The 15,865-nt window shown below is 39.8% G+C and overlaps 1 protein-coding gene across 2 annotated transcripts in view; it reads left to right on the top strand.

Annotated features, from left to right (window-relative positions):
• LOC134209287 (uncharacterized transporter YutK) overlaps positions 1–15,041 on the top strand; it is a 42,977-nt gene extending 27,936 nt beyond the window's left edge. The window contains exons 2-8 of one of the 2 annotated variants that reach the window (XM_062685283.1): positions 126–254; positions 484–537; positions 1,101–1,344; positions 12,744–12,930; positions 12,992–13,759; positions 13,836–14,344; positions 14,401–15,041. In XM_062685283.1, coding sequence (XP_062541267.1) covers positions 216–254; positions 484–537; positions 1,101–1,344; positions 12,744–12,930; positions 12,992–13,759; positions 13,836–14,344; positions 14,401–14,441 — 1,842 coding nt within the window. In that variant the 5' untranslated portion in view covers positions 126–215 and the 3' untranslated portion in view covers positions 14,442–15,041. The remainder of the gene's footprint in view (positions 1–125; positions 255–483; positions 538–1,100; positions 1,345–12,743; positions 12,931–12,991; positions 13,760–13,835; positions 14,345–14,400) is intronic. The other variant, XM_062685284.1, reaches the window with a different exon arrangement.
• Positions 15,042–15,865: the final 824 nt, after the last annotated feature.

Raw genomic sequence — 15,865 nt, 5'->3', positions numbered from 1 at the left:
TGGTAATTCGTGTGTACTTGTGTCTTATTTTTATAATGGAAAGGGCTATTAGGAGTGGGAGCTTTCTCCCAAATACAATTGTTGCATTATTTTGAATATTTCGCCATTCTTTAATTTTATTCCAGATATGAAATGAGTGCGACCAGTTAGCAAATAACAGCGTTGCTTGACCTAACCAGCCATCCCTTGTATTTGGTAAATTTAACCCACGCAAAATGAGCGGAATTCAGAATGAAGCCTACGATCACGATACGGTAAGCCGGTACGGTAGTACCAAAAGGTGAACATAAACATAAACACCAGCCACCCATCATCATTCATCGATGTTACTCCCATGCTCATCGTTTTCCGACTCACTCATCCCACTCTTACCTATCTATCGTCCAATAACGTTGTATTACAAAACATGCTCCATTCCAAAATACTCCGAATTCTAATCTTATCGTTGCTAATTCCACTCGTTTACTTTATCTTTCCTAATAGACCAGCACCGGGCTATCACATCGTAAGCGAAGCTCAATCGTAAACCCAGCCGAGGTACGAAAGACCGCACTCTTATGCGTTAAACGCTCTGAATGACTATTTAATCGTGGGTCACTTTCTACATGCTTCATAATCAGATAGAAATCATTCCATGAAATTCGAAAATAAATGTAATTCATCAAAATGGTGAATTGTTGACATAGAAATTTTTTTTTTCATGAAGACTGCATTTATAGATAACCAAAAGTGAATAAATTGAATTAAATAAATAAATAACGCATATAATTAAGTAAAATATTTGATTTTAAAACATAACATGTTTGATTGCAAATAGACTAAAATTTGCAGAAATCTTCGACTATGTTGATTTTTCACTGATTCCTGCATGGCTTAATTTGAATGAGTTTTCGCATAATTTCTACTTTTTTATTAGTTATCTTCTAACCAGACATTATCTTCTGCAATTCTGTCAGCTATTCTTGCTATCCTAACAAATCTGACGCTAATTGCACATCATTAGTTGTGACCGAGTGCACTCCATAATAAAAGTGAACTACCGACTAGTAGGAAATAGTGACACCTCATCTAATTGCACTTCCCGCCGTTTTTTTTTTCAGCATGGGAATGGCGACAGCTTCGCGCTTACTCACCTCCAGCCACAAACTACCCCATCGAATACGCAGGGGGCGGCGCCGATAGCGCCAATGCTGAATGGAAAACCCCAAAAACAGACCACCCTCGTTAAATTGGAAGACTGGTGGAGGCGGCACCGGACTCACATCCGGATAGCAGTGGCGGTGGCTCTGAATGCCGCAGTGGTCATATTTTTTGGCTTTGCTACCGATTACTACTTCGAAAAAGGTTAGTCCTATCCGTAGGTAAATCTATATGAAACGAGACCGTCTGTGGGACATATGGGGGTGGGGTTGCTTTCGTCACCACTATGGAAGCAATGTATGGAAAGGTATATTCAGAAGGCGGTATCAAATCAAAGATAAGATACCAAACCGATTTGTTCTGCATAGACATCTATATTTGTTCAACAATGGTATTTTCAAATAGCTTTATTGAATTTCCTCTATTAATTTATTAATCCGATAAGCTGGATTGATTGACGGAACATTGATAGATAGTAATAAATTGTTTTGCAACAACCTGTTGCGAGGATTAATAGGACATGGTGAACACGTGTGCCGCTCTAAGATCACGCTTTTGATAGTGAACGATCAGCAATGTTTGCTCCTACAGAACGTGATACAGTAAATTAAATTCCAATTGGTATCTACTTGAGTTGAATATAGACATGATATCCAGTCACGTCAATGTAACTCGTGTGAAGAGGCTGCTACTTGACTTGAAATAAGGATATTTACTCACATGTTTGCATAGTTCGTTGTTGTTATCAGATGGTCATCTTCTTCTTCTTATCCAATAGCTCTTCATTCCAACTGGAACTTGCTTTGAACAACTGCTTTGCAACTTAGTATTCAATTAGTATTTCCTCAGTTATTAGTTGAAAGCTTTTCTATGCCCGCCATTGCATGAGTATGTACCTTGTGTGGCAACCCGAGCAGGAGAAAATGGCTCAATAAAACTTAATTTTGTTATTGATACCATATTCTGTTATGAACTAGCCCTGTATAAGAGGTAAAATACCAAAGGAATAATACCAAAAACTAATATGCACAATACTTAGGCCATAACAAACTCAGTTATTAAATTGAATTTCAATACCAAATGAATAACCAATTATTATTCGTTTGGTATTGAAATACCTAAGCATGGTATCCCTTAAGTATTCTGCATATAAGTTTTTGGTATTATTTTTTGGTATTTTACCTCTTATGCAAGGCTAAATCATACCAATTTCTGTTATCGAGGTCGTCACTCCTGCTCGGGAAGTACAATGGATACACTATGCCCAGGGTGTCGAGAATGTTTCCCACCCGAAAATCGAACTCGTCATCTCTGGATTGGCAATCCTACGCCTTTGCTCGCAAGGCTACTGGAGACCCCCAGATGGTCATATACGAAGAATTTGAGTGGTACCAGGAACCAGTTCCGCCAGCTCGGAAAACACGTTCCTCTCAATTAAGGAGACACGATCGCAAAATTATCGACAGAATCCAAACTGAAAAAATTGACACACACAATGAGCATGAGCATGATGGCATGGGATTTACTCTACAACTTCAATGTGCACAGTTCGAGAGTATTTTGGATGGTCGATAACAGCGCTGGCCACGTCCTCAGGTCATCAGGGATGGGAAGGAATTGATGATGCAGTCACTCGCCCACTGCAAGCCGAGAGCACCTCTGCACTCGCCACGAGCTCCTGCGGAATTTTATTGGAATCTGGGGGTTAGGTTTTATAGCAGAGATTCATCTTGGTTAACGGTTTGCCAATGCGATAGTAATGAAAGAGTGCTTTATATTCTAATTGGATGCCGAAACGAGCTTTTTTTTTGCTCATTTCGTATTCTAACAGTTACCTGCTAAAACTAGTCCGGTTGTAGGTATAGAGATATAAGATGGAAACGGTATGAAAGCCCATTTCCAGCTCTAGCGATTGCAAGAACATAAGAAATATATGAAAAGATACAAAGTAGGAGGTAGAAGCGGTAGCCATATGGCCACCAAGCCCGTATCCAAACTAAACAAATTGACACACAATCAGGATAAACTAAGTAGAAGTAGAGGTGTGCGCCGCCACGCCACCCCGCCGCCGCCGACAGTTTTTGGCACGCCGCCGCCGCCGCCGACATTTTTGCACATTTTTCCACGCCGATTCAAAGAAGTCCGCAGAATTTTCAGTGGAAATTTCAAAAATTCATTGGAATTTCCGTAGAAATTTCTGATTGATCCCTACAACATCACGTTGCAACTCCAGAGAATGTTTTGAATTGTATGGAACTTTTTCGAAAAATCATCGATTTTTCTTGAAAATTGCATTAAAATTTAAAAAAAAAACTCTCCGTAAAAGCTAACGGGAAGTTTTTCTACAGAAAAATATTCGGAATATGTTCCTGTTAAGTTTCTGTTGAGCATTCTTCGAAATTTACACAGAAAATCCTTCATAATTGAAGGAGCTTGTAACTGGTAGAAGGGATGCTTCAACTTTGACTTTCTCAATATAAATTCATTGAGTCCTGAGATGAAGAAAGGATATTCGATATCCTTTCAGAAAACGATGAAGCTAACCATCTAAAACGCGTCAGGTTTTTTCTACTTTAAAATCAAAAAGAACATTGTTTGAAATTTAAAAGCAGATGGAAAATGCTTCGTCAATATTTTCGGTCTTGTTTTACGTTCGATATGGTTTAATATGGACGTTTAATATGGTTTCAAACGCACCAACGCAAAACATCGCAGGGTACTTCATTCCAACTTTTGTCAGTTAATAAGGCTTGCTAACGTTTGATCAACTGTCTTTTACGCGCACACAGAAAAGATAAGATTTGTTTTCATCGGGAAACGCTTACGATTTTAGAGGAATTTTCTTGGATTTCTACAGAAAATTCTTTGTTTTTTCCATAAGAAGTTCTTGGGAAATTCCATTGGCCGAGAGCGACAGACGACCGAAAAAGCCATTTGCCCTAACAGGTTGTCTGGCCGACACGATCGTTTGTCCGAAGAAGTCATTAGACCGAAAATGCCGTTTGGCCTAAAATTTCATTTGCCATAAGGCCAAATGTCAATTACTGAACGGATGATAATCAGCAAAATAAAATTTCCATAAACAATGCAAAATTTAATTATTTTCCACAATACACAAATAAATTAGCACTTTTCAAAGCAAAAATTGCAAAAAATTTCCCACAAAGAGATCAAAATGCGCCATTGAGAAAACACAAAATTTCAAATAAATCAATATTATCAATATATCAATTTCCACAAAATAAATATTTTTTCCATAAAAATAAAAACTTTCCACGAAAAAATCAATAAAGAACAATAAAAAATAAGAAAACTTCCATTAAAAAAAACAAAAAAGCAATAAAATTGATAAAATTTTCAATAAACATTAAACGCTTTTAAAGAAGTGCTAATTTAATTTTGTTTTGTGGAAAATTCTCAATAGTTTATGGAAATTTTGCATTTGTTAGGAAAAATTTGTATTTATTTATTGCTTATCTTCATTGGCAGTTTCCTATTTTTATGGAAGATTTATAAAAAATCAGAGGGAGTTTTGATTTTAGTCCGGATAATATGGTCAAAACTGGCCATTCGTTTGGCGATATGGCCTTTTTGTCAAAAGGCCATTGAACAGAATTTCGTAACCTCTCTACTTTTTAAGCTGATACTGGCCTTTAAATCAAAATTCATCTCACCAAACTCCATTAAGCCGAGCCAAACTGAATGTTTATCTGAAACTATTATCAGGTCGAAAATGGTTTGACCGAAAATGTAGTTTGGCCGAAAGCGACATACAGCCGAAAGGAACATTCGGTCGAATTGGTAATTTGACCGAAACAGTTGTTTTCCCTAACAGGTCGTTTGACTGAAAATGCCGTTCAGCCAAAAAAGTCGTTTGACCATTTGTCATTTGCGGATGGACATTTTTAACCATAGTATCCGTTCAGTAATTGACATTTGGGCCAAACGACATTTTCGGGCAAATGGCCAATTCTGTCAAACGACCATTTCGGCCAAACGGCATTTTCGGACTGAATACCTTTTCGGCCAAACGACGATTTCGGTCATACGACCTGTTAGGCAAAACGACTTTTTCGGCCACATTTCTAATTCGGCCGTATTTTGCTATCAGCCAATGGGATTTCCAAAGAATTTCTTATGGACAATATAAATACTAGTCGTTAGATAACTGCAAAATGTTTACGTTTCAGTTAGCGAATGTCGTTCGATAACTGCAACGCATTCTAAACATCAAACGGTTTTGAGTCGACGGCAGTAGCAACAGAAGTGTGAAAAATTGTACAGCGTAATGCAGCTATAATCGACTTTAACATCGTTTTTAAATTCAGCAAAACTGTGTTAAACAGATTGCAGTTACACACGCAGAAGAATCTTGCAAGATTGAAACAACTATTTTGATTGTTGCACCAAACTACGTGCATATTGTTGTTTCAATCTTCAACATTGTTGTTTTAACGATGATTCATTGCTTCTTTCAATTGAACATTATTGTTGTTTCAATCCTGCATCGCATGATTGAAACAATAGTAATATCGTTGTTCTGGCAACTATTTCGTAATATGAAAAACCTGTAGAAACTGATCAACATAAATCATTCTGTCTACAAGAAGTAAGTATGGAGCAGATGTAAGGTAGATGACTCTTACTCCCCTTGTAACTAGTTCGATTCTGCTTCTGTCACATTTTCCTATTTTGTTGATGTTATCGTAGTGTCGATAAAGTAGTTTCGTAGCATTCTCGAAAGTGAAAACAACCATAAAAATAGTTGTCTTCTGATGTAACATTTGACAGTGACAGCTGAAAAGCATGGTTGAAACAAATATATCCGATAGTTGAATCAACTATCGCGTAGGGTTGATTCAACCCTATTTGTGGTTGTATCAACCAAAAATATTGTTATTCATAAATCAATGCAAAAATATTGTTGATTTGAAGCAGAATCAGGTTGATTCTACCACATATTTTTCTCCGTGGCAGTCGCCTCTCCACATCTCGATATTGAAGGGACCATCGAGATAGGGAGAGATCGAGGAACGGAAGGAAAATTGAAATGGGTACTAGATCCAAAAAAGCTCGTTGCTATGAAAAACGACAACAAAACAAATGTCGTTTCCTGTTGTTGATGTGTTTGTTATTGTCCAAAGATGGTCTAGTAGCCCAAAAATCTGACCATATCGACATAAGGAGAGTGAATCCAGAACAAAATATGATCAGAACCCATCGAGATAGAGAGATATCGAGATAGGGAGGTTATCGAGATGTAAAAAGCCCAAATGTATGTAGATTGAAGGGACTGAGGAAACCATCGACATAAGGAGAGATATCGAGATATAGAACATCGAGATGAGGAGAGTTGACTGTATATGACTTTTTTTCCTGTTATATTACTTGCAGTTATCGAACGTCTACTGTTCAAATAACTTCTCGTAGAAATTCTAAGAAATTCTTTAAAAAATCCGAGCAATTTTGTGTTGCAATCCAATGGATTTTTTTTATTAAAATCTACATTTTGAACAATCTTCCGCAGAAATTCTTAAGAACTTTTGGTTGAAATTCCCGGAATTTCTTGTGAATTTCCCTTGAAAATTCCTTGGAGTCTCCCGCGAATATTCCGAAGAATTTCCTGTTTTAAAGTTGGCCATGCTTAACTAGTCGTCCTTATTATTCTAGACTGAGATAGCTAACGTTTAAACAGTTATTCTACAAGCCGCATTCTTCTACAATTAAGGTGATTATAGAATGGAGCCCGTGGTGAATTTCAAATTCACCATACGTTTATCTACATTCATTTCCAAAAGCCCAAATCTGGCGTAATAGTTTTCGTACAGTGCCGAAATTCAAATCATGATTGCTCAGCATAACTAAGCAAACGATCTTCCATTATTTCAGCCCCATACGCGTTATGGTTCTTTCATCTCGTGCTCTTGAAAAAAATATTGGAAAAGCACGTGGTTTACAAAATGGCCGATTTCTGGCTTCATTCTATAATCACCTTAAGAAGAATATTCTGTGTGTATGCTTTCGTGAAATTCTGAACACTTTCTCATGTAAGTTCCAACATTATTCCTGCTTTTCTCTGGGAATTCCAAAGAGCTTTTATAGGTAATTCCAAAGAATTCTAGAAACTTAGTAGTTTGAGTGGAAAATCTAAAAATAATTTCTAAATGAACATTTTGGAAAAACTTAAAGAATTTTCTGGAGAAGTTCATCAGATTTTTCAAGCGATATTCGAAAGATTCTTCCGTCCATGTCCTGAAAATATCCCGAAAAATAATCTCAAATAAACGTAATAAAAAACATCGCCAAGTCGATTCACGCCGCCGCCGCACAGAAGGACCACTCTTCAAAAAGACGGTCAAAAACCATTTTTTCAAAATGTTCCAAATTGATAACTTGAGTCACGGGTTGTAAGTAGAATACTTGACGATGATCTAAACATAGTTTTGAGTCATTTTATTCGGGTGGATCTTACCTTTACAGTCAATACAACTTGAGCATGTTGTCGATTTTTAATTCTGTTAAATCTTGTAACATTTATCTTACTGTTCATTATGTTGGCCACAACGTATACATCGCCCAAACCTATTATATTTGGCACAATTACAAAGTGTATCCCTAAAACTAATAAAGCAACGCTCAAACGTTCGTAAATTATTTTTGATCGTGTAGAAAGTACTCGGTCTTTATAATGTATAAAATTATTATTGTATTATCTTCTTGCTGTCTTCATTGTAAAATTCATTGTAAAAGGGTACCCATCTGTATCCATCAATGAAATTCACACTGAAGCTTCATTTTTTTGTCAGGAATCCAATCCTGAAGAAATTAGGTTCCACCACCCTCCGCCCGCTCAGTTATTTCGGTTTTACTGAAGGTGGTCCTTTCGGTCTTGCCAATCAATTTTGATAAGCGCAGCAACGCACGATTTGTTTTTACTTCTCTTTCTACTTCTCATTTGCCCCAATGCAATGGGGTGACATCAGCTTAAAATTGTCTAAGGGTCGTACACTTATTACGTGAACATTTTTTTTTCTGGGGTTTTCGACTCCCCTCATGTAAGATTTCTTTCAAACATTTTTTTTTATTTACATGTTGCGTAAGAAAACGTCAGAAGCCACCCTCCCCAATTAAAGGGCTTACGTAATATGTGTACGCCCCCTAGCACAATTTGTTCTTGTCTCATGCATACGGTTGTTAAGGAAATCCCACGTGATCACTAGTTCTTACAGGCTTCTGCGCTCTGAGATATTGATAATGAAAGTAGGACAAACTATCAAGTCATGTTATGTCTAGTCGCAATGGATAATTTCGGAAGAGGATTTTATTTTATCCCTTACTTCTAATTTTCCAAACTTACTCTGTACAAATATCATGAGTTTTTCACATGAATCGTAATATCAAGTAACAACTTGCACCTCAACAGCTTTACTTCGGTTAGGGACGAAACAAAACCTATTCCATATGTTTACAATTTCCAACAATAAAATATTTTTTTCCTTGGCACTGGGGTGAGGCGGCTGAAATCGGTAATTAAATACCTGTGGAAAGGCTCATAGAAAGAGACCTCTACATTGGCGGCGCCAGCCATTGATATTTGATGGACACCTCTTGGTGCAAGCACGTTGTCTTAGAGAACTATAGCGTGCTTGCGACGACTGATACCCCACCTCTCGCGGCGATAGTTGTACTTTAGCTTACGGATCGTTGATGCCGAGAATAGGAACCATCTATTCAATTAAAAATCACAATATGTGACATGCTAGACCATTTTATTCACTTCTAACATTTATGACCGTCTTTTTTGGGATTGGTCCCACTGTGCCCCGGCTAAAATGATTATCGGCGTGACGCCGAAAACGCCGCTGCCGCCGACCAAAATTCTAACAAACGCCGCCACCGCTGAATATCGAACCGGCGCACACCTCTAAGTAGAAGCTAAGGCACAAAGAGTAATTAAAACCCAAGTTAATCCACCTAGCGGCGATGATGCCTTTCTCGTGCATCGTAAAATGTACTGAAAAAATCACATAGGAAAGGTCAAAAAAGCACTTTAGGGGGATAGATCGCATATTTTCTATAATTTTTCATGGTTTTGCATTAATTACCATGCATTCCCACCATTCTTGAAAAAAAAAAATTTTTTTTCGATTTTGAAATTTTTTTTCCAAGGGGGGACTTTTGGGAAAAAACAATGATTTTTCAACAATTCCGAAATGCAATGTCCGATCAGGCCAATTTTCAATAGCAAACAATGGGAATGCGACTTGTTGAATGCGACTTGTTGCGAGTAAATCGGGTAATGCTAAGTTCCAAAAAGTGTGTCTACAAAATTTGTACACATACACACATACACACACACACACACACATACATACATACACACAAACAGACATCACCTCAATTCGTCGAGCTGAGTCGATTGGTATATAACACTATGGGTCTCCGAGCCTTCTATCAAAAGTTTGGTTTTGGAGTGAAATTATAGCCTTTACGTATACTTAGTATACGAGAAAGGCAAAAAATAAATGGAAGCCGATCAGAACTGAGCGGCAGAAAATGTCTAAGCTAAAAGCTCATCAAAGTTGAATTAACTTAAGATTCAAAAACTAAATTTAGGTAAATTTCAAGAAAATTATTATAAAATATTATATACTCCAACGATATTCAAAATACTCTGAATAAAACAGAATTTAGAAAGTTCTTTGCATCGGACGGAAATTTAATAAACTACCCATTTTTGGCGACAACTCAGTTGCACCTTTGCGTTATCTGGTGATCTAGTTTATTTACAATGAGTACATTTTTCGGATTATATCCAGACGGTTCCAGTGCACGTGTCGATCTGACCTTAGAGCGTCGGCGAGGTGCTCCAACGACATCGTTGCAGGGGCCTCATTGCGCATCTCCTTTCGACAGTTCTTTCGTATGACAGTTTGCATGGTTTGCTCGTCGAGGTGCGCAATCCCAATTAACACATTTCATGCAAACTTGGTTGCTGCAACTTGATTGTGACCGAATCTGGTCGCATATAAGTTGCGTCAACTTTCTTGGAACATGTGTGCTACTCGGGATGCCACCCCAAGATAGAGGCAGAGACGATGGTATTATATAGAGACACGCGGAGAGAATAAAAGAAATTCTGGCTTCACTGGCTCATTGCCAATCCTGGGCGATTGGCAATATAAAAATTTGAAGTGACTCTCAGTGTGAGCAGTTATTTCGTTTGCTCCAACTATGAATTTTATCTTTTTTGGACCATTGCCATATATTGAACAATAAATATGATCAAATACAATATATGAATTTGCTATGAGAACTCTGAAAACACCTTCATTCACTTAACTTTTCAAACTTTTTCATAATTTCTATAATGTTGATTACAATACCTATCCTGCATTCAATACCGATTGGTAATGTTTGTTTACCTTCCTCTTTTGGTACTGCGTTTGACGGTTCGTTTGGTTCTCTTGGCTTCACTCTTCGCGGGTCTCTATCTATAAACAACGTCTCTGGATCATGCTGCAGGTCTCGTCTCAGGCTGAGACGAGACCTGCAAAGACGCTGCTTCTTTTCTCTTGTTTTGACACTTGTTCTTCTTTTCATCACAGTTGACCATCGAGTTTCAACTGTTTACTTGACTGTTTCACCTAAGCCCCAGGTGGACCCTTCTGAGCACAATAAAAGTGTATCCAATTCACGAAATAGTAAATTCATTTTCATAAGGATTTTTATACCGGGAACAAAACACAGGTTTATTACTGATTATTAACAAGCTAAACGGAAAGCTTGGAATACTCGTTAAAGTAAAAAAGTCTTGGTAAAACAAAAATGATGTGGAATATTTTATTTGGGATACCAATACTTTCACTCAAAAAGCTGCTGGTTGCACCTGACAGTTCGTGACAGCAGTTGACTGGCAGCAGCTGAAGTTACATTTTTTCCTCTTTGCAGGTCTCGTCTCAGGTTCAAATGAATCAATCGTTTTGAATTTTGACATTTGAAACTGGAATTACACGTTAATTTAGTATGAAACTCAACTAGTGAAGATTCACGTGTGGAACCAGTAGTATGAGCGTGTATAATATTTTCAGTGTGGAGGTTCTGGCATGTCGGAGGTGAACAGATTGCGACGATGTTGTGCGCATTGGAGCTCGCTCCGCTGATTGAGACCCGGAATGTCCTTGTCGACAGATAATTGTTGATGATTTTCACCAGGTGGCTGGGAAGATTGTAGCGTTGTAGTTTGTACACCAGGCCATCATGCCATACATTGTCAAACGCCTTCTCGACATCGAGTAAGGCCATGGCGGAGGTTTTTGAGACAAACTTGTTCCGTCTGAGGACGTTGGTAACTCGGGTCAGTTGGTGAACGGTTGATCGACCGCGTCGGAAACCAAACTGTTCCTCGAGCAAGATGTTGAGATTTTCGGCAGACTCAAGTAACCGGTGATGAATAGCTTATTTGGATAGCTTGGATAATTCTGAGAGAAGACTGATGGGACGGTAATGTTTGAGGGAGGAAGGATCCTTCCAAGGCTTACGGATGGGGATGACTTTCGCTGACTTCCAGGACAATAGAAAGTAGCTGAGCCGCAGACACTGATTAAAGATCAGCGAAAGATGCTCAAAGACGGAGCACTCATATGTTTGAGTTCGAGATTCAGGATGCTGTTGAAGCCTGGGGCCTTCATGTTTTTCGATGACTTGATATAGGCCGTTAATTCGCCAGCTGAGATCTTCAACTCCTCCGAGAGATCGTTGGGAATAAGATGGATGTTCCCAGCATGCTCATTAATGGCTGCTTCGTGTAGAATGACGATGTTCTGTCCAAGATTGAGTGAGCTGACGAAGTGACGACCTATTTCAGAAACCTTCTCTGCAGGAGTTATCACGCGATCCTTAGAGCCATTGCTGTCTAATGGGATCAAAGATGGAATGGATCGAGGCTTAGATTTTAGAATTTTTGTTAGCTTCCAGAATGGCTTAGCACAGTCTGGGAGAGTGCGGATCTTATTGGAAAAAATCACTATTTCTGAGGTCCACCATTCTGGCCTGGGTAATTTTGGTCATGTGATTGCACCGGGCCTTAAGCGCAGGCAGCCCAGTACGTTGGTACTGCCTGCGAGTGACATTTCTCAGTCGGATCAAATCAATGTTTAGGGTGTTGCATACCAGTCGAGCAGTTGGCACATGTTGTTCACGGGCCTGGGAGATCGCCTCTTGGATGGAGTGGAACTGGTCGTCGATTTCCTCCGGTGTGGTCGGATGTCGCTGGTAGTTGATGTTTTCGTCCACACACCTTTGGAACCGGCTCCAGTCGACACGATGGTAGTTTCGCCGGGACTGCTGATGCCGATCGACCGAGGAGCCCACTTCCGCCACCACCGGGTAGTGATCCGAGCTGAGCTCCTGGTAGACGACCGGCTGGGAGATGTGGTCGTTCATGTTTGTGATGTATAGGTCGATTGTGGAACGGGCGCCGGACCGACTCAGCCGAGATAGGTATATACAATAAAACCAATAAAACTAATACAATAAAACCATAACAATATTATATTATAGATATTAGAGTAAATTAAATAAAATTTTATTCTTAATTTTAGACCAAAACTGCACTACGGAATGCGGCATGCAATGGTGCACTGGGTATGGAATGTTGGTGCTCCTTCTCGGCTTCATCTACTTGGGCCTGATTTACTTCCTCGTGTTAAAACCACTACTTCGGAAACCTTTCAAACAATCCGTCAGTCAGCCGCTTAGTCGATTTTTCCGACAAGTGTTCCAAAGTCTGTAAGTAATGCCCTATTGTGTAATCATTAAAACATCTTTTGACCGGTCGGTAATCCCGTAGGTACGCCAAACTGATAGTCGCTGGCGTGGTCCTGATTGCGTTCGCTTTGTTCTGTTATTTCGACACCGAAGGTGAACCGGAAAGGTTGATGTCACTGGTCGGAATGGTGGTGCTGTTTGCCATAGCATTCCTCTGTTCCAAGCATCCGACAAGGATAAACTACCGACCCGTGGTACTTGGAGTGACGTTCCAGTTTCTGCTGGGCTTGTTCTGCATCCGATGGGAGGTGGGTAGGAACATTTTCAGCTGCATCGGCGACAAGGTTGCCACGTTCCTGAACTACTCGGCTGAAGGTGCTGCCTTCGTTTATGGGGATTTTATAGTCCGCACAGAGGGCGTCTTTGCCTTTGCGGTTCTATCTGTGATATACTTCTTTAGCTTCTTCATCTCGATCCTGTACTATTTGGGAGCGATGCAGTGGGTAGTGTTGAAGCTGGGATGGATACTGCAGTCGATTCTGGGAACGACAGTTTGCGAAAGCGTGATCGCCGCGGCAAATATCTTCCTCGGTATGAGCGAATCGCCGCTTTTGATTAGGCCTTATATTAAGGATTTGACCCACTCGGAGATACATTCGGTGATGTCCTCCGGTTTTGCCACCGTTTCCGGGACAGTTCTGGCAGCTTATATTTCTTTTGGAGCGGAACCAGCGCATCTGATCACGGCCAGCGTAATGGCAGCACCGGCAGCACTTTGTTTCACTAAGTTGATATATCCGGAGACGGAGGAGAGCAAAACTCGATCGGATAATATCCAAATGGAGGAATCGTAAGTATTATGCACATCAACAATACAATGAACCTTCACTTAATTACTCGTATCTTTCCCATTATCTCAAACATAGGCCAGACTCTTCGATCCTGGATGCTGCTGCGAATGGAGCCAATACCGCCACGGCACTCGTCTTGGGTATCATCGCGAATCTGATCGCATTTGTGTCGTTCATTGCGTTCGTCAACGGCGTTCTCGGGTGGTTGGGTGAACTCGTTGGCATACAGGACGCTTCGCTGGAGAACATCTTTGGCACAATCTTCCGGCCGTTAGCATTCGTTATGGGTGTCCCGTGGGACGAAAGCTACTTCGTTGGTAAGCTGATCGGCATCAAGACAATTGTCAACGAGTTTGTGGCCTATCAGAAGTTGGGTGAGTTCATTGACGCGAAAGCGATCTCGTCTCGATCGGCCGCTATAGCAACGTATGCCATCTGTGGGTTCGCCAATCCGAGTTCGATGGGCATCATGATTGGATCCCTGAGTGCGATGGTTCCCGACAAACGATCAGCCATTACGTCGGTGGCCTTCCGAGCATTTATCACTGGGTCCATAGTATGCTTCATGACTGCCTGTATAGGAGGTATAAGTAAATATCCTTTCCCTTAGCTTTTTAAACATTTTCTTAATCTATTTTAGGTTTACTAATGGACGCCGAAATTTTCAACAATTTCGGATAAATACTCCAGCAGAAGGCACGAGATAGGCCATATACTTCCCAGTGCGTGAATCGTTTGATTAGAGATATTCCATAGTTTGTAAATCTGTCTGAAATACGCGTTGTTGTTCATATATTCATGCACTGTAATGCATTTACAAACTTTGTTACTAATTTTACATATGTTATTTGCAATCTTTTGCAAATTATATAGCAAATTATTTTGTAACAAATCCACTTATAAACATACAAAAATCATGTTAACTGTAACCTTGGAAGAACGATCAAAGTGCGAAGATAGACAAACCGAATTATTAATATTTCACTGGTCAATTTAAATTTTTAAAAAGGGAAGAATGCAAGAATTGATTTTTAAAAGCAAACAATTATGTCCACTAACAGAATTTCCCAGATCAAAGCCGATTCACAGATCACACTTATGTTTATTTTGTAAAGATTAATTATAATAGAAATTGTTCCATACGTTTTGACTGTATGCTTGTGCTATGGAAAGTGTAGATACTGTACTACATAAATATTGTATTGCCAAAGTATTTTTTAATTTGTTAATGTACCTAGATTGAATATAAATGAAGTTCAAATAAAGAACAAGTGAAAATTATATCGATGATGACTGATACTTCTTTCGATCTCTTTTATTTCGACTTTTTTGCTTGTTAACATATTGATTACATTTCAAGAGTTTGACCGTAGCGTTTGATATTTGCATTGCAAAAATGTACAGCGTTATGATTGCTACTAGAGAACCTTTTCTCTGCATCCCCACAATACCGCGGAAAGGAGATTTCGTTAACTCGGTGAAGTATTTATTATTATTATTTATTCAGACTAAGGCCGAAGTGGCCTGTGCGGTATATAAAAGTCTTCTCCATTCGGCTCGGTCCATGGCTACACTTCGCCAACCACGCAGTCTACGAAGGGTCCGAAAGTCGTCTTCCACCTGATCGATCCACCTTGCCCGCTGCGCACCTCGCCTTCTTGTGCCCGTCAGATCGTTGTCGAGAACCATTTTCACCGGGTTGCTGTCCGACATTCTGGCTACGTGCCCGGTCCACCGCAGTCTTCCGGTTTTCGCGGTGTGAACAATGGATGGTTCTCACAAAAGCTGATGCAACTCGTGGTTCATTCGCCTCCTCCACGTACCGTCTGCCATATGCACCCCACCATATATGGTACGCAGCACTTTCTTTTCGAAAACTCCCAGTGCGCGTTGGTCCTCCACGAGCATCGTCCAGGTCTCGTGTCCGTAGAGGACTACCAGTCTGATGAGCGTTTTGTAGATTGTCAGTTTGGTACGGCGGCGAACTCTATTAGATCGGAGCGTCTTGCGGAGTTCAAAGTATGTACGATATCCAGCCACTATGCGTCTCCGAATTTCTCTGCTGGTATCATTTTCGGCAGTCACCAGTGAGCCCAAGTACACCA

The sequence above is a fragment of the Armigeres subalbatus genome, chromosome 2 (assembly GCF_024139115.2).
Source record: "Armigeres subalbatus isolate Guangzhou_Male chromosome 2, GZ_Asu_2, whole genome shotgun sequence".
NCBI lineage: Eukaryota > Metazoa > Arthropoda > Insecta > Diptera > Culicidae > Armigeres > Armigeres subalbatus.
This window is presented reverse-complemented; position numbering and strand designations above follow the sequence as displayed.